Source organism: Prosopis cineraria, unplaced genomic scaffold (genome assembly GCF_029017545.1).
Source record: "Prosopis cineraria cultivar Desert tree isolate PC_DT_omini unplaced genomic scaffold, ASM2901754v1 PC4, whole genome shotgun sequence".
NCBI classification, from domain to species: Eukaryota; Viridiplantae; Streptophyta; class Magnoliopsida; order Fabales; family Fabaceae; genus Prosopis; species Prosopis cineraria.
This window is the reverse complement of record NW_026555335.1, coordinates 40,536,806-40,555,762: the sequence shown is the minus strand read 5'-3', so window position 1 is coordinate 40,555,762 and position 18,957 is coordinate 40,536,806. Positions and strand designations below refer to the sequence as shown.

At 33.8% G+C, this 18,957-nt stretch overlaps 2 protein-coding genes across 2 annotated transcripts; one reads left to right on the top strand and one right to left on the bottom strand.

The window, feature by feature from the left end:
- Nucleotides 1-2,565: 2,565 nt before the first annotated feature.
- Nucleotides 2,566-12,530, top strand: LOC129309703 (protein TORMOZ EMBRYO DEFECTIVE). The gene is made up of 14 exons (XM_054951384.1): nucleotides 2,566-2,942; nucleotides 3,027-3,209; nucleotides 3,729-3,899; nucleotides 4,298-4,515; nucleotides 4,646-4,928; nucleotides 6,318-6,452; nucleotides 6,631-6,749; nucleotides 7,740-7,896; nucleotides 8,133-8,379; nucleotides 8,460-8,536; nucleotides 8,932-9,051; nucleotides 10,109-10,239; nucleotides 10,309-10,483; nucleotides 11,966-12,530. The coding sequence occupies exons 1-14, from the start codon at nucleotides 2,646-2,648 to the stop codon at nucleotides 12,302-12,304; spliced, it is 2,652 nt and encodes an 883-aa protein (XP_054807359.1). The 5' UTR covers nucleotides 2,566-2,645; the 3' UTR covers nucleotides 12,305-12,530.
- A 1,047-nt stretch (nucleotides 12,531-13,577) lies between these two features.
- LOC129309708 (uncharacterized) lies at nucleotides 13,578-15,610 on the bottom strand. Its single transcript, XM_054951390.1, has 3 exons — nucleotides 15,165-15,610; nucleotides 14,856-14,910; nucleotides 13,578-14,111 (listed from the first exon to the last, which is right to left on the bottom strand). The coding sequence occupies exons 1-3, from the start codon at nucleotides 15,454-15,456 to the stop codon at nucleotides 13,952-13,954; spliced, it is 507 nt and encodes a 168-aa protein (XP_054807365.1). The 5' UTR covers nucleotides 15,457-15,610; the 3' UTR covers nucleotides 13,578-13,951.
- Nucleotides 15,611-18,957: the final 3,347 nt, after the last annotated feature.

Sequence of the window (18,957 nt, the reverse complement as noted above, 5' to 3'; positions counted from 1 at the left end):
AAAATAATTTAATTTTAAAAAATACAAAGTTTGATATCTACGATGACTTAATGTTACTCACGTTATCTTATTTGATTTTTTTTTTCTTGATCCACCGTGATTTAATATCACTCGTGGATCCTAAAAAAATGCTGACAAATTTTAATATTTTTCAAAATTTTTGACACTTGATATTTATGTTAATTTAGTATCACTCATTTTATTAATGTATCAAATATCCATGATAATTTAGTATCACTCATGTTAGCCCATTTTTTAAGGGAAAAAAGATTACAAGAATATTTTATCAAGAAGACTATGTAAATAAACTGTAATAACATTATTCTCACAACTTGTATCAAATAAAGAAAAAAAGTGAAATAATAATAATAATACTAAAAATAATAATAATAAATGAAGAATCAATGTCATGTTAGTTTAAAGCACTTTCTTATATACAAATTGATGATTCTAGGAGTCTAAGTACCATACCATTTTAGGACAAGCTCACAGCGAAAGATCTACGGTGACTTGAATTAATAAACAAATAAAACAAAAGAAAAACAATAAATAATGAAGAGTCAATTTGAAGCAAAGCCAAGAACATGTACAAGAAACCTAGGCTTTAGAATACTAGATGCTAACACTAGGTAAAAAGTAAATATGTGAAGTTCAGGAATAAGGAGCTCAAAGATCAATGGCTGTACGTGCATAGGGGAAAAGTTTCAATAGGGTTTGGATATTGACTCAAGAAGGTTTAGTTTTTCCCATTAAACACGCAAAGCTAGACAAATGAAAAAGAAACATTCACCTTCAACATTTTGCCAATGCTTTCTACCGTCTCCTCCCAGCCTTCCTTTCTTTTTTTCTCTCCTTAAATCTCTTCTCTATTCCCTTCTTTTCTTTTTCACAGCTATCTCTTTTATAAGTGCTAGCTAGGATTCTCTTATTTAATAATAAGATCAAACAAAAAAGGTAATTTTTATTTTGAATCTTTTTCATTATTTTAGATTTCAAATTTTTTTCTTAATTAATTAAAAGCAAATCCCAGTCAAAGCATAATTTTCTCAAATCAGATTTCAAATATTCTAAATTTTCTTTTAAAAAAAGTTAATTTTAATGGGAACATAACTAAGGGGATTTGGGGTAAAAAATATTATTTTTATTATTATCACAAAAGCCCCTTCTTTTTTATTCCTCTATTCCTTTATTTTATTTATTGTGTTTTTATTAATTTTTAATTTACACTTGAAAGTCCGGACAAAATACAGTATTTATAGTGGTGATAATGTATATGTGAGGTATTATGTGGTAATGATGAGGCCAAGTAATATTTATTTATGATTTTGGTGACTTCGACCACATTGGGTGAAACCAGCCTTTAGTGGCCAAATTTTGTGTTTATATGTTATTGTGTGTTTAAATGCTCAATTATGTGTTTATTCATCCATTGGACTTAGTTTAAGTCTCAAAATGGATTAATAGCATAAGTTTTGAGTTTTAGGTATTTAAATGCTTGAAAATAATTTTAAAATCTAACTTTATGCATTCAAGTGTTTAAAATTTTCATACGGTATCGAATTAAAATGAAACTCATACTATTAGTTAGTTTATTAAATAAGCTTTGCTTGGGCGCTTGAATCACTTCAATTGAACATCGGATGTGATAATGACATGTGTTTGAACTTTGCTTTGAAAAGCTATCATGACAGTATTTTATTATCATGAGACTTATGATAGGGACATATGTGTCACGACATGTTACATACAAGTCACAACACATGATGTAAAGGTTGAATTGGCCTTTCTGTGTCACATGCCACGTTGCATGAATCACTGTTTATGTGCCAGAATGTACAAAAATAGCATTTTTGGCCTTGCTTTTCAAGTATATTGCTTCCTAAACATTTTCATACTTTTTATATCTTTAAAAGTTATTAAGTTTGAGTTCAAATTATTTATTTAAAGGGTTTTCATGAGATCCCAAATGAGTTTTGAATTGGTTTTAAATGTTAAATTATTTTAAACCTTATGCGTTTGTGGTGAGCTTATGAACAATTTAAAGCTCTTAATTACCATTATTTGTTGTGATGAATGTTAGTAATATTAAAGCGGACATTACACTTATCTTCACAAATCAACCTTCCAAAGACCAAATTTATTTCCATTTGGAGGAGAGATGGTGTTGAGGTGGATTTGGGGTCAATCATTTAAAGGCTTCCCAATGGTGGCTTCATGGTGGGCAAGTTTGTCGATCGGAGAAGAAGTTCTTCTAACTATCATCTTCCAGTGTACAAAAATGGATGGTGGTCTTAGAAATGACTACAAATTGAGGAGGGTGGTAAGTGTGTTGTTTTAAAAAATAAAAATAAAATAAAGATATTTTAGTCATTACACATAACATATATTTAAAATAAAAAATTTAGAATTTAGAGATATTTTATGCATTTTAGGGGACGTTAGAATCCTTGTGAGAGATACTGCAGTGATTTTCTCAAAAAAAAAAAAAAAAAGTTTCATTGCATGCCATCAAGCCCAAAAACCCTCCTTCGAATAAAAAAAAACCAAAAACCAAAAACCCTCCGTAAGCCCTAGTTTCCCTTCGGAAGATGCCGTGACAAAACGCTCGAGCTGATTCCCGCAGTGGCTGATACGAGGCAGCGCCAATGGAATCTCTTTCACTAAAAAGAAACTACCGTCGTGTCCCTGCTCTGCAGCAGTTCTACACTGGTGGACCTTTTGCTGTCTCTTCTGACGGCTCTTTCATCGCATGTGCATGTGGCGAAACCATTAAGATCGTCGATTCGGCTAATGCATCCATAAGGTCAACCATTGAGGGCGATTCCGAGGTTGTCACGGCTTTGTCGCTTAGCCCAAATGATCAATTACTTTTTTCCTCGAGTCACAGCCGGCAAATCAGAGTTTGGGATTTATCTACGCTTAAATGCGTGCGTTCTTGGAAGGTAATTTTAGGTGCTTTTGAATTGGGTAGCTGGTGTTTCTGATTTATTCATTTTATCTGATGTACGGGGTTGACATCTGGGCAGGGTCACGATGGTCCTGTTATGTCAATGGCGTCCCACCCATCTGGGGGATTACTTGCTACAGGAGGAGCTGACAAGAAGGTCCTTGTTTGGGATGTCGATGGTGGATACTGCACTCATTACTTTACGGGTCACAGAGGAGTTGTTTCTAGTATTATGTTTCATCCTGATCCAGAGAAACAGCTAGTGAGTCCAAAGCTTCGATATCTTGGGGACATGTCTGGAACGAATTTACCATCAAACCGGTAACCTGTAACTATGGGTTTTGAGGGGGGATACTGTATTTACAGATGTAAATACACGGAATTTAACATTGAAACTAGTTGATCATGGGCCATTTCAAGTACTTATGAAAAGCTGGCATTAATTGAAAGAGGTGGAAACCTGCCATTTCTCTCCCATTTTTCCAAATTCCAATTCTATTCTAGTTTATCTAATGGTTATGCATGCATAGTTTTGTTAGTTGGGTATCATTTGCCTTTCACCATTACAGCTCATTGCAGTGACAGATGGTAGTTATCCTAATTGGGTCACTAATAACAATCGAGTAATGCAAATTGATATGATCGATTTCCTTTCCAGTGTTTAAATTAAACCTTTTCCCCCTGCCAATATGGCTTCTCCCCCCATACTCGTCTATAAATAACGTCTGCATTTCATCCCGCCTGAAATTGATCTTATTGATGATGAATTTGATCGCCACAGCTTTTTTCTGGAAGTGATGATGGTGGTGATCATGCAACTGTACGGGTTTGGGATATTTCCACGGCCAAGAGGAAGAAATGCATTGCAACACTAGATAATCATAGCTCAGCTGTGACTTCTTTGGCAATATCTGAAGATGGATGGACGTTGCTTAGTGCTGGAAGAGATAAGGTAGGCGCCACACGGCTCAATCTTATTGTTTGTCTTGTGATGTAACAAATAAATATGAACTATTGTGACATCAGTTGATATATAAATTAATTATTCAAGCATAATAATACTGATCATAATAATCACATGCACTATTGGAGTTGTACACATGCATATATTATGGTTTTGAAGTCTGTAAATGCTAACTGGAATCAACTTCATGATTTCTAAATCGTGTCAATCTTTCTGATTTGTGCTGGTTTACATGGGTCTTTTCAATCAAGTTCATTTCTTTTTGGTTTCTGTTTTGTTACTACTTGCTATGGGTACATATATATTTCGGATGATTCTAAAATCTTTTCTTGCAATATCAACTTGTGATATACTGCCAGCCAAATTGATCAGCAGAATGTTCTCAGGTTGTAACATTGTGGGACCTTCATGATTATAGTAGCAAGAAGACTGTTGTCACAAACGAGGCAGTTGAAGCTGTATGTGCAATTAGTCCTGGGAGCTCCTTTGCTTCATCTTTAGATTTATACCATCAACAGAATGCAAAGAAACGAAGTGGTTCACATGCAATCCAATTTGTTACAGTTGGTGACCGTGGAATTATACGGATTTGGAGTTCTGAAGGGTAATATAACTTTGTCAGTGCTTTAAGTATAATGGGGTTTAATGTAGGACCTTCATGTGATTATATCTAAAAAAGGCATCAGTTATAGGTGGAATGGTGCAATGTTTCATGATATTTTTTCTGTTGACAGTGCAGTTTGCTTGTTTGAGCAAAAGACTTCTGATGTTTCAATCAGCACTGATGAGGATGGCTCACAGAGGGGTTTCACTGCTGCTACTATGCTTGCCTTAGATCAAGGATTGCTTTGTGTGACTGCGGATCAGCAGTTTCTTGTTTACTCTCTAGAATACAGCGATGGGTACTTGCAATTAAACCTAACCAAAAGACTTATAGGGTATAATGAGGAGATTGTGGATATGAAGTTTTTGGGGGATGATGAGAAATTCCTTGCTCTTGCTACCAATCTTGAACAGGTACTGAATTTTGCATTTGCTATCTAGAAAATTTGCAAACTGGCTGCGTTCAGGTAGAACTGTATTTTGTATTAAAAAAGTTACAACTGCGTTTTTTTCATCAACCTAGTTGTAGAATTACATGAATTTTCAATCCATTTCAAGTAGAACATACCAGTGCTGCAAAAGACTAAACTTTCCTGAACTAAAGGACATTGTGTCTGCGTTTGGTTGTTTATACTTATAGTGTTTAGGTGATTATTTGTGACACCACCTCAAGGTCTGCAATGCAGAGTATCTATCAATGAATGTACCCAGTGATGTGCGGCATAAAATTTGTGTTAATGACTCTTCTGATGATGTACATATGATTTTCGGGAAAATAAAACATGCTGTACAGTCAAGACTAAAAGTATTACCATATTAAAAAGGATTTAAAGGAGAACCAAATTTTAGAATAGACTCTATTTTGTGGAGTTACTTGGTAATTGGTTCTGTCAATTTTCATGTTATGATCGTATTGAAACCTTCAATTTCTCAAAATGACAATGGTGGGTTCATTCATGTATGCACATCAGAGATGATTTTGAATTTTCATGATGTGATGAATGCTATGGTTATGAAGAGTTAATTTGTATCGATGCTTGCCTATATTAGGTAGTACTTCCTTTAGTCTTATTTATGAGTCACTTCCAATATTTTCACCAGAACTAAGGAAAGCCTTAAACCTCATTAATTTTGTTTAAAAATTCAGTAAGTTTCTAATTTATCCCTATTAAATATATATACTTTATAACTTTAACAATAAAATATTCTAGCATTTAACCATCTTCTTAACATTTAATAGGAGCAAAAGGGTAAAGATATACGCAATAATCATTGGGATGCCTTATAAATAGAACTAAAACAAGTACTCTCTTTCTCTGCCTATAAATAGGACTGGAGGAGTAATTGTTACAACTATCTCATAACCTTAATTACATCAATGTTTTATCTTTATATAAATTAAATGTTAAGCTGTTTATGGCTTCTAAGAGAAATGTGATTTGATGTACCGTTGAGCAAGAGAAAAGAAAAGGCCAGAAATTTGAAAATTTCTCATAATAGTATTTTGCAACAAATTGCATAATGCCCCCAATCTAATTTTAAAGTGACAATTAATGATAATGTAAATATTTCATCTATGCTGTAGTGTCAAGCTATTAACCAAAATTCCAAAATAAAGGATAACAGGAATAGAATAAAATTCACATTGATGTTAATGGGATTAAAATGGTTGATGAATGTAAGGTGTTTGAGTTTTGATTGACCCTTAAATGTGTATCTTTGTTCTTAGGTAAATCAAAGTTGATGTTTAACTGTTTAAAGTTTTCATGTCATATCTAATGTATACCTAACTTGGAATTGCAGGTACGGGTTTATAACCTGGCATCCATGTCATGTTCCTATGTCTTAGCTGGTCATACAGACATTGTTCTATGTGTTGATACCTGTGTATCAAGTTCTGGAAGAACAATGATTGTTACTGGAAGTAAAGACAACAGTGTAAGTTCAATTTCTTCTTTGCTTCCAAGATTATTGTGAAGAGTTTTCACTTTCTTCCATTAAGTTCATAATATGATTCCAGTATACTTGTGTTTAAGTATTTTGTATTAGTCATATGCATGGAGGATTTTTAATAAAATATGCATAGTGAACTTTTGCATGTTCACTTCCCGTGTAGGTTAGGTTGTGGGAAACAGAAAGCAGAAGCTGCCTTGGAGTAGGCATAGGTCATATGGGTGCTGTTGGAGCAGTTGCCTTTTCAAAGAAGAAGCGAGACTTTTTTGTTAGTGGTAGCAGGTAAGTGTTCATGCATTCACTATGAAAAAAAAATATTTCATCTAAACTTGTTCGCAATAGCTCCTACATTCTAGATTCCCTTTTTCTTTTTCGTTTTTGTCATAAATGTGATAAGAAATGAACATTTAAATATCTAAGGAATTGAATTACACTAGTTGCAATGGGTTTAACTTGAGAACAGAGGAAGATAGTTGGTAATTTATGCTATCTGTATATATCATGTCCTGCATTGCTTTTCGTCGCACAATAACATTTTATTTAGCTTCATTAAACAAAACAAAAGAAATCCTTGCTCTAGCCGAGGAGGTACTGTCTTCAAGAATCCTTTTTAAGGTCGATTGATGTCTAATGTCTGGAAATTTCAAGTCATAATCCTATTTGCCGTACTGCAGCTAATTTATTGTGTCTTTACATGGAGAAAAGTATATTGTAATATTGAGGAAATGCTTTGACTCTGGATTATGACCAGAGCTTACATGTTAGAACTTGGTCCTGGGAAATGTTATGTTGTAGTTTAGATAGCATCATTTAAAAAGGCTGAATGCCAATCATGTGAAGTAAGTGGAGTCGATCATAGTTGGTGGCGTTCTCTTCCCTAAAACTTGAAAAGAAAGAGAGATTAAATTACATTTTATTAATGGTTTGATTATATCCTCCTCTGGCTCTCCTTATTTTGATTTTGGAATCAATATCTGGAGAACCCCTCTTGTTAAATCTACACTTCTTGCCCCTCATTTTTTGTGCCCTTGACTAATCATGTTAGAAGGCTTCTTTTATCTTATGCCAAAATCTTCTACCAATTAATTATTCTATGAAAACATGAAACTTAATTACCTGCTTCTTTCTGCCATGTTAACTGAATTTTGCGGTTTGTTGCTGGAGTTTATGGTAGAATTTTTTTTAATATTTATATAATAAGCTTTCATGCATTGTATCTTTATCTAAAAATTTATCCCTTACCAATCCATTTTACCATGTTTCGCTTCTTAGTGATCATACTCTAAAGGTGTGGAGTATAGCTGGCCTCTCAGACAATTCGGCACTGCCTATCAGTTTAAGAGCAAAAGCTGTTGTGGCAGCCCATGACAAAGATATTAATTCTGTAGCTGTTGCTCCAAATGATAGTTTTGTATGTAGTGGTTCTCAGGTTGGTATTATTCTTATGAAAGCTTTGTTTTGGCCTTAAGTATTTCTTATCAAAAAAATAGGACTGCTTCTTGAGTTCTTTATAGTGTTTTTTATTAAGTTTTAATGCTTCATGCAAAAAAGAAAATGCAATAGCTACCAAGGTTCTTGAATTTCTTAGTTTTCAGTTTTTGAATAGAGAAATTATGAAGTTACTGCTTCAGTTTGCCACGACTTCCTTTCTTGTTCACACATCAGGATCGCACAGCTTGCGTTTGGAGACTTCCAGATCTAGTATCAGTAGTTGTTCTCAAGGGGCACAAAAGGGGAATTTGGTCTGTAGAGTTTTCTCCAGTGGATCAGTGTGTCATAACAGCATCTGGTGATAAGACAATAAGGATATGGGCTATATCTGATGGCTCATGTTTGAAGACATTTGAAGGGCACACTTCAAGTGTGTTAAGAGCATCATTTCTTACTCGTGGGACACAATTTGTTTCTTGTGGTATGAAGCCCTCTGGAACCTATTTAGCTCTCTTCGATCATTTTGATAGCATTTGTCATTTAGTTTAATCAATGTTTTAGGTGCTGATGGTTTGGTAAAGCTGTGGACGGTGAAGAGTAATGAATGCATTGCCACTTATGATCATCACGAAGACAAGGTGCTGGTCAATGTTTTGCAATATGTTTTGTTGAATTTATTAGTCATGTAATATAATATTTGCCCTAGTTTCTACCTCCATATACATTATACAGTGGGAAATGTTTCCATTATTCGTTTTTATGCTTACTATTCTCCAAAGGAATTGATAATCCGTTTTTTGTTGACCCGCCAATTTCATTAAAAATTTCACCTGGTTGAATCTTTGCAATACACCATTATATTCCAAGATGCTTTCAATATTACGCTTGATTGCTCCCACGTGCAGCTTTATTCATAGCTGTTTAATATCAGCTTCTGTTTTTTTTCCATCTTCCCTCTAGAAATCTACATAAAGACATGGAAGAATCCAAATGTGTTTGTCCTATATTTTTTCTGAATAAATGTGACCTGCAGGTTTGGGCCTTGGCTGTCGGTAGGAAGACTGAAATGCTTGCAACTGGTGGCAGTGATGCTGTTGTCAATTTGTGGTTTGACTCCACTGCTGCTGACAAAGAAGAAGCTTTCCGTAAAGAGGTGAGTCAAACTTATCCTCTATTTTGGTGCCTGCAGAGGTTAAAGTGTGGGGAAATTTCGTTGCAGTGATTCTTAATATGTTATGTCTCACCACAAAAAGTCTTCTGTTCCTGTTGTCATGAATTTAATTTTAACAATCAAAACCAGTTGCATTCTACAAATTTGACTGAATGAAGTATTAATCAATCAAAATGTTGGAACTCAAACAAACAATCAAGAAAATGCAAGAGAAGTACCAGAATTTATAGAATTCAGAGAGCAAAAACAGGGATAACTGGCAATCTACCATATAATGGCAGAATGCCTTCACAAAGAAAACATGAAAATATGCTGCAGAGATAAAACAATGGGAAGCCTTTGAGATGCTAGCTATCTCCCGTATCCACTGCATAATTTATTTCGTAACCTTTTACTTTCACTTCCTTCACTCTTCTTATGGAGCGTTTCCTGACTAACTTCTAGAAACACTTAACGAGAGCCTCCCACTAGATTCTTCTTCAGCCAACCTTCGTCCTTGTTGGTTACACAACCTTCTCCCTTACCCCGTGCATATATTTTCTAGCATGTATTGGGGGCGCATCACGAGGTTCTATTTTTCATGCAGTTTGCTTATACTTTCACCAGTCTTGATGTTCTTGTAAAAGGTGGAATAACTAACACTGCATAAGAAGTATGTTATAGAAAATTCACTAGTTTTCATACCTCACTGCCATCTGGAGGTTGAAGATTAAGTGATCTATCCTTCCTTATGCTTGTCCTTGTTTCCATAGTTTATGTTATAAGGTTTGAATCTAGTTCACTCTTACTCTTTAAGGTTTTAGAATAGATCTCCAAGTCATTGCAACGTTTTGTCTGCAAAATCTATATACAGTAAGTACAATATCTTTGAGTTTTGTTCTACTCCAGTTTGTCCCCAAGTAGGGGTTCATCGTCCAGATCCTGTTTTTAGGCGTTGCTAAATCCTTTTATATTTGGCGGCCCCCCCAAAACAAAAAAACAAAAATCAAAAAAACAAAGTGCCCTGCTTCGTCATAGATGATTTCTGATGTTGATTCAGGAAGAGGGAGTTTTGAAAGGACAAGAACTGGAGAATGCTGTCTCGGATGCTGATTATGCTAAGGCAATCCAAATTGCTTTTGAATTGCACAGGCCCCATAGACTATTTGAGTTACTCGCAGAACTTTGCAGGTTTGCATTGGTTTCTCTTTTTGTTGTCTATGCTGTTATTGATGTATAAGTAACACAAGTTTTATGCAGGAAGAAAGAACCTGAAGATCACATAGACAGAGCCCTTAAGGCTCTGGAAAAGGAAGAGTTGCGCATACTGTTTGAATATATTCGAGAATGGAACACAAAACCAAAGCTCTGTTATGTTTCACAGTTTGTGCTTTACAGAGTTTTCAACATCTTTCCTCCAACGGATATTGTTCAGGTTGCACTTTTCCATTTTCTATTGCTGGTTTCTTGCAGCTATTAATTTATCTATGCATTGGTGACTTGTCGCAATACTTAGTGGCTAAATTGCTTTACTAAGCGTGGAATAGGGGATTGATTTGAAGAACTAACATTTGCTGGTTTTACTACCTTGGTTGATAGTGATTCAGTTGGATGTTTGATGGGTTTAAATAACATTGGAAATTATGTTGATTGCTTGTCCGACTGTATTCACTTCAAAAGCAAATTGAAAAAAAACTAAATTGTGTTTCATGCATTTGCAAAGAGGCTAAGATGGGTTATACTATTCAATATTCATGCCTTGCGAATAGTGTAACTCTACTTTTTAATGCTCCCTCCTCCCCATTTTATAAGATGTTTTTTTGGTAAGATTGTGAATGCCAATGAAGTTAATTAATTACAGTTTGGAATCTTATTTTCTCCAAAAGAAATATAAATTGCCAAAAATATCATTCATCTAATAAGGGGAAGAGAGAAAGATATTTAAGGAGTGAAACAATGAGGGGTAATTTTAGAATAAATTTTGTTACTTAATCTTTATTTTTCTCAAAACATCTTATATTACGGAAAATCAAATCACTAAAAAAACATCTTATAGATTGGGGCAAAGAGAGTATATATTATATTTAATATTGTTACTCATAACTGTATTGGATGATAGACACAAATTTTAGTTGGTTATATATTAGTGTTGTCAGGCTCAGGCATTGGAAAGGTAACAAAGAACATGAAAATAAGGTAGCGGTGATGAGGATATTTAGATGGCTGTTTGATTAGCAAAAAAGGTAAGATCTGTTGTGATTCTATCGGAGGAAAAGTTTGTCGTGGCATCTATTCAGGAAAAAAAAATGGTAGAGAATTGTTTAAGAGGGTTCCGTCATGTGTAAAGAAGGCTGACGGCGAGGGTTGAGGATATATAATCTTTAACTTTATAAGGAAATGTAGGGGACACCAAGAAGAATACCTAAGGTTATCAGCTGGGATTTATTGGTGAACGGTACATCAGAAGGGTTTGTTGTCAATGGAGTATAATGGTGTCTTGTGATGCATATAGTTGACATCACATAACGGGATAAGGCTTGTTATTCTTGTTGTTGTTGTTATTCTTGTCTTGTTATTCTTGTGATGCATATAGTTGACATCAGCAGTACCTCCAAGATTTTCATTACTATTATGTAAGAACTTAATATAAAATTTCACTGCTCTCTTCTGCGGCTTTTTGGTGTGAAAGCTATTTCAACACGAGAACGTTGCAGATTCGAGACACAGTTGGGAAAATGACATTAGAAGGACCCTGACGTAATAATATAAAATTTCTGTTCATTTTCTGGCCTCTACAAGGCGGGTAGATTTGAGCTGTGATTCTGTACTGTTTCCTATCCTCCTACCTCTCATATATATACCATGCAAAATAAATTAACATCCATGCTTGACTGACTTAGCTGATTGGATGTTTCAGATGAAAGGCATTAGGGAACTTCTTGAAGGTCTCATTCCATATACTCAGAGACACTATAGCAGGATAGACCGACTTATTAGAGGCACATTTTTGTTAGACTACACTTTAACAGGAATGTCAGTTCTTGAACCAGAAATTCAACCGACAGAGCTGAAAGTCCATTCTTTGTCGCATACCGAAAACAATCATACTGACGAATATGTCATTTTGGAGCAGGATCGCACTCAAGAAAATGCTGCTTCCAAGAAAAGGAAGTCAAACAAATCGAAACAGAGTTCTCGTAAGAAAACCAAGGGTGTATCTTACACCAAGGTTGGACCTATTGAAGGACAGGCATAATATGAATGTGATCATCCCCGGTTGTTTTGGATGGATTGATCAATATATGGGCTGTTCTGGTAAATTCTAATTTTAAAAATGCAGCTGTCGTTCTCCAGCTTAGCAGTGGAAATATTTTGTCGCCGGCTTCATTCTTGTAAATTAATTTGAAGTTTTGCTCTCTATGCGAGTTAGAAAAACTTCTCCAGCTTGTCAAGAAACTTGTCAAAAGAACGATTATTATTCATTATTCTGTGTCATATTCAATTATATCATGATCGATTCAGCCGAGTTACGGAGTTATTGGCTGCACTAAATACCACACAAGGCATTGTTGTGATGTTGAAGATGCAGTTGCTTTATATGTATATAAGTACATACATATATACACATATAAAGGTTAGGTGAGTTGGAAACAGTTGCTTTCTTCATTTGAAACATTATTTACAACTTTCTTAATTAAAGTTAATTATAATTTAGCTGATAATTTTAAAATGCAACACAACAACACTGAACAATTATAGAAATTAAAAGTTGTGAAGTTGGGAATGGAGATTAATATTTAATTTCTAATAAGTTAGTATAATGATAGGTTATAATCGTACTCTGGCATTGACTGATGCTTCCAAGGCTCAAGCAGAGCAAGTTTATGCCAATGCCCCTCACAATTAATATTTCTTGTTATTTACCAAAAATAAATATTTCTTATTGTTGCCATATTGTTGTATCCGACTAATGAGTTTAATTTGTCCCGGAATTTAGTTGATTATGAATTCTCTCACGTGTCTCCTGTTTGCACCAGAAAATTGGATTCCTAGGCCAGTCCTACTCTTACATCTGAGAATAAATTGGAGAATTTTCAGATTGCGTTAAATTTACTATAAATTGAGAGAGAGATGAATTTAGTAAGATTGTGTTAAACGTTTTTCTAAATTAAGAAAGAAGGAAAAATTAAAAATTATTTATTTTCATCATCTGTCTAGCTTAATAAGACATTTTTCATGTTACTGACTTCATAGAACCTTGTTTCCTCTAAAATTTATTGTTCCAATGTTTTCAATATCATAAAAAGGGCAGACAAATCAATCCAACAAGGTATTAAACTCTAAAATCGTGTCCAAATTTTCCTTCAAATGTTATCTTCCTTCAGCCAAACAACTAAAAATAATACACAGACGCAAACAAACGCGGTGACTCATCGTAAGTGAAACCAGAACATGAATCATATGAATCCCATTTTTATATAATATCAGAGGTAAACCATACACCGAAGACTTTCTTGCGACATCCCATAGAATTTTTAATCACATATTGATATAGAGCAATTGAAGTACTCAATTGTCAATTCTCAATTTCAATACTCATTAATCAATTACAGCATTGTTGTTTCAAGACCACAACATAAATCTCTGTTAATTCATTCACGCAACCTGACTTTTTGTTGAGCTGTTTTATTTCATGGGCAGCGAGTTGATTATTGATTATTAACACAATGCTGAAAGCCAAAGCCCATAAAGGCATCGAAGCATAGACAGCACTAAATTATTTACTCCATATTAAGATACCTAGCTGACTAGCTCCCATACCTGCCAAGAAACACAACCTACTTAACACTACTAGAAAGCCACTAGTATGGCTGTATTCATCACGATTCTACGCGTGGAATAATCAAGCAGGGGCAGCCTTCTCTCCAGAAGCAGAATTTTTACCACCATTTCCACTAGCACGCCTAGTTTCATAGTCTTTCACAGCTGCTTTAATGGCATCCTCAGCGAGCATGCTGCAGTGAAGCTTAACTGGCGGAAGTGAAAGATGCTTCGCAATTTCCCTGTAGAATATCAGTCATTTGGAACATTTCAGCTTTCAACATGACAGTAGACCAGAACCGTTAAGAGAAACAACAGAGCTAAAGATAGAATCAATATTCATGATTATTTTAAGGTCCAAAACCAAAACCAACTATAGCAATCTCCCGAAAAGTCAATGTATTTGAAGAAATATAAAAATCAGATATGAAGGGTGTACTCTTCATGAATTCCATAATTTATATAACCATAGATGATCCACTTTCAAAACCAACCAGGAGACCACATCAAAACTTCATCTAAAATAACTAATCATACATAGACGTGGCGAGCGCAGGTATAGGTGAAAGAAACCTCTTTATATCTTCCACACCTGACATTTTAATCAGATGAACACACATTCCAATCATCAATTGACCATTTTAATCAGATGAATGCATATTCCAAATATTCATCAATCTCTTGTATAATTAAATTCAACTTCCTCTATGCTTGTGGCCATCTGACTTTGCTCACTTTTGTGGAGGACCAAAGGTCACAGACCCATTACTGTACGTGCAAACAAATATAGAGTGGCAAGGAAAATTTAGAAAAGGAGCTAACCTCCAGCAAGTAAATCATAATCACAAAAAACCTCAGATGGCAAGAAACTCAGAGCAGGTTACTTTTATTTGATGACCACCACCCAGTACGTTTGATGTCTCATCTTGACGAGGAACATGTAACAAATTTCATGTCCTTTCTAGAAGTCGGAGTTAGGAACTTACGAGTTTTTAATGGAAAGAGCTTCTTCCATTTGCTTTCCCTTTACCCATTCCGTAGCTGAAACGTGAGAAATTAAAAAATTTGAAAATTCTTCAATAAGGATTAAGCTACAATAGGATAAATTGACAGGCAAATCAACGGGAGGAAAAAATAAACTACAGAATTTCGGAAAGAAAACATCATTCAAAAAGGTAGCGTCCCAAACCACGAAAACACGGCCTAGAAAAGTACCTATCCAACCGGACTCGTTTCAATTTCTCAATTATACCAAAACTGCGCAGTCCAAAAAGAAATTTCACAAGAAAAAGTACCTAGAGAGGAAGAGGCAATGGCGGACCCACAGCCGAAGGTCTTGAAGCGAGCATCAACAATCTTACCGGTCTCTTCATCAACCTTAATCTGAAGCTTCATAACATCCCCACAAGCCGGAGCACCAACCAAGCCCGTGCCCACGTTGGGGTCATTCTTATCGAAGGATCCAACATTCCGGGGATTGTTGTAGTGATCAACAACCCTCTCGTGGTAAAACCGAGGCAGAAGCTGGGATGTCGGCGCCTCCCGCAGCGCGATTCCGGTAAGTCTTTTGCAAGCGAGCCTCAGCATTTTGTCCCCGAATTTGATTCAGCGTCTTATTCTGGCCTTTTCACTGATCACTCCTCAATTCCTCTTTCATGCCAGGAACAAGAAAAAAATAAAAATAAATAGGGTTCCTCCAATGGCGGTTCCACTCATCCTCCTTCCTTGGTTTGGGAATCTTCTGGGCCGCGGCTACGTGTCAAAAAGGTTTTGCAAATGCAACCGATATAAACCTAGGGAAAATTACACATAGGTCCCAATTTTTTTAGCCAATACTCCTTGGTCCCATAAAAGGAATTTATCTACAAATAAATTCTGCAAATTTCATTTAATATTTATTGCTAACAGCTTTTAAGGGATTTAGGTGTGATTTGAATTTTAGATAAAAGGACTTGTATACCCTTAGTTAAAAAGAAAAAATGTTTTAAAATTTTTTTTCTCTACAACTCAAATTTTATGGTTGAGTATTTTAAATTTTTGCTCTCTCTATATACATACTGGAATTCTAATGTTACCTTTTATCTTCATTGTTGGACCTTTCATTGCTATAGCTCTTCATCACCTTCATACAACCTCTCCATCGCTCCCAACATCAAAACACGGGTGTAGTATTGCTTTTCAACTTTTCCCTTGTAAGTTTATTATGCGTCTTTCTAATTTTTCTTCTTCTTCTTTTTATTCTCAATAAATATGCATTCACATCTTGACACTAGTAAGGATATTAACACCTCACCCTTTTGCATTAGGTGGTGTTTTTTTGAAGTATATTCTTAGATGCCCTCATGCTTGCTTTTCATCATTGAATCAACAAATGTTGGTTTATGTGTGTTTATAATTTTTTTGCTCTCATGTACCCGATAAGTTTATCATATTTCTTTTGGCCCTCTTCAAGGTAGATTAATAAAAGACATCTTAATTTTTTGACTGATCGGAAACTTATTGCAACCAAGTAAGAACTAGGGAACTAAAATATTTATCTACCTAATACAATCTAATTAGTTATGTATTAATTATATACAGCACAGAACGCGCAACAATTGTATAAACGCATATAATTGCAATGTAGGTATGAGATTATGTCTCTCTGTTTTTTTTTTTTTTGGAAAGGGGAGGGTGGGATGACAATGAAAATGGAGCTTTACTTGAGAGTTTAGGAGAATGTGTTTCATTCAATGTATGATTGAGGCTACTTCTTTGATGCTAAAAATAGATGTAGTGTTTTGATGGTACTGCACTATTTTGGTGTAAAAATGAATTTTCAACTATATTAACTTTTGACATATGTGAAAAGGAGATGTTTGTTTGAGAAGTTAAATTTGAAGGTTTACATATTATGAAGAGAAAGTTGTAAATAATTGAAGTAGTTGATGAGGTGATTGTAAATATTTAAAAAGATAATGTTAATGTTGTTGAGAAATTATAACAAAATTTTTACTTGTTTTTTACAAGCATACGTGAATGATAGTGAGTTTTTTGCAATATTTAGAGAGCTGAATCAAATAATTAAACTGGTTTAACCGTTGATCGAACAAGCAAGTTGCTTAATGTGATCATTTATACTTTTTTATAAATTGAATTAGGTTGAATTGTTGTGAATTGAAAACCGAAATCAAGCGGAGCACCGGCAGGGATTTTAAAAAACTGAACGAGTTTTAGAGATTGGTTGCTACTGAACTGAAGAAGAAACAAGAAGAGGAAGGAAGAAGCATCAACGGAAAAAACCAGCACATACCTTCACGATGATTTTACAACAGCAATGGAAATAATGAAAAGCCTGGAAACAAAGTCATAAAGATGAAGCACCTACTACACCCTTTGAAATGGAATAACTGAATGCAACAAAGAAGAAAGAAAATGAAAACTTCGCATTGAAGCAAGAAGAAGAAACGTCATTCACCACGAGAGAAAGGGGTACTGTAAAAGTCTTATAAAATGTGCTTTTTCAAATTTAAAACGGCTAACTCCTCACGTTTTTTGACATACTGATAAATGAGAAAGTCAAAAAAATTACTCTTACAACAATATTTTAAATATTCTAATAAAAAATAAGAATTTTGTTCGACACTTTTATTTTCCAATAGAACTTTTTTAAGATTTTGAAAATATATATTTTGTTTTCCTCAAATATAATATTAATTCATAGTTAATTTAATGAGAAAAAAATAAAATTATTTTTAAATTTATTGTTAAGTTCTTTAAAAATAATATTTTATTTCTTATACATATATTATGTATATATGTATATAATATTATTTTTATTTAATTATCATATTATCATTTTCACTGACGGTTTAATAGGTTGGACTATAAAAATCATGATCCATTGTCCCTTTCAACTCAACATCTAATTCAATTTTTAGAACATTTGGTTTTTGTTAAAACAAGTAAATTGTCATTGTCGTGTGACGGTAATGAAGAGGGAAGGCAACCTTGACCAACGGAGATGAAGACGATGAAGCTCTCCGGCAATGGCATGCAAAGAGCCTTTAGGGTTCAAACGCAGAGAAGGGGAAAATTGTGGGATATTCAGCGATGATATTGCATTTGAGTTGTTTTGGAGGCTTTTTTTTTTTTTTTAATTAAGTATGGGGAATAAAAGCCTTTTCCCCTAAAATCCAAATCACACTTCGGCTGTTTGGGACCTATCTGTAATAAGAAAAATTTGTGAGATTTTTTTTATAAATAAATTATTTATATGGGATCGCTACATAATTTTTCTTATAATATATACCCCTTTGCTAAAAAAAATACAGAATTTTATAACTGTATCTGATAATTGAAAAAATGTTTAATGGTTTATTTGTTAAGAGTATTTTTTTAAAAAAAATTCATTGATCATAAATTGAAAAAAAATGTTTTATATTTTTTAATGTTTAATTTAAAAATTATTTTATATTTTTAAATGAAACAAATATATAAAAAAATGGAATGAGAATATTATTATAATTTAGTTTTAAAATTTACTATTCATTCTTTTTTACATTCTAGAACTAATTTTTCTTTTTATTGAATGATGTTTGGTTCAAGTGATTGAGAGAATTAAATCAGTATATGATTCAAACAAGAGATCTTAATATAAAATAATTTAATTCTTTTGATCAGTTGAATTAAGCATCCTTTAATTAAAGCTTTAATTTTTTTTAAAAGGTTGAATTTCACTCTTTTTTATAATTAAAGAAGTGCTTCCTTCATCCCTATTTATAAGATATTTTAACCAAATTACGCAAATAAATAAAATTTAATTATCTACTTAAAAGCATAGTAATATTTTAATTTTACCTTTAATTATTGTAAATAAAAAAATAATTCTTTTTTTTGAAAACAAATTTAGAAGTACTTGTCTTTTTTTTTTCTAATGTAATAAGGGTACAATAGTTTATTTATTAAAAAATATATTGACAACCTCTTATATTTAGGAATAAAAATTATTTCAAAAAATATCATATATATATATATATAAGGACGGATGGAGTAATTTACAGAAAAATTAAGTAATTTCCTCTTTCTGCATTAAAAAATTGTTTCCTC

What these genes read in the sequence shown, in the direction of transcription:
- LOC129309703 (XM_054951384.1), top strand. Translation starts at nt 2,646, where the DNA reads ATGGAATCTCTTTCACTAAAAAGAAACTACCGTCGTGTCCCTGCTCTG. An exon ending in AATGCGTGCGTTCTTGGAAG is followed by an intron (nt 2,943 to 3,026) that starts GTAATTTTAGGT and finishes ACATCTGGGCAG; the next exon opens with GGTCACGATGGTCCTGTTAT. An exon ending in CTGATCCAGAGAAACAGCTA is followed by an intron (nt 3,210 to 3,728) that starts GTGAGTCCAAAG and finishes TGATCGCCACAG; the next exon opens with CTTTTTTCTGGAAGTGATGA.
- LOC129309708 (XM_054951390.1), bottom strand. Translation starts at nt 15,456, where the DNA reads ATGCTGAGGCTCGCTTGCAAAAGACTTACCGGAATCGCGCTGCGGGAG. An exon ending in CATTGCCTCTTCCTCTCTAG is followed by an intron (nt 14,911 to 15,164) that starts GTACTTTTTCTT and finishes CTCACGTTTCAG; the next exon opens with CTACGGAATGGGTAAAGGGA. An exon ending in GCTCTTTCCATTAAAAACTC is followed by an intron (nt 14,112 to 14,855) that starts GTAAGTTCCTAA and finishes GATATTCTACAG; the next exon opens with GGAAATTGCGAAGCATCTTT.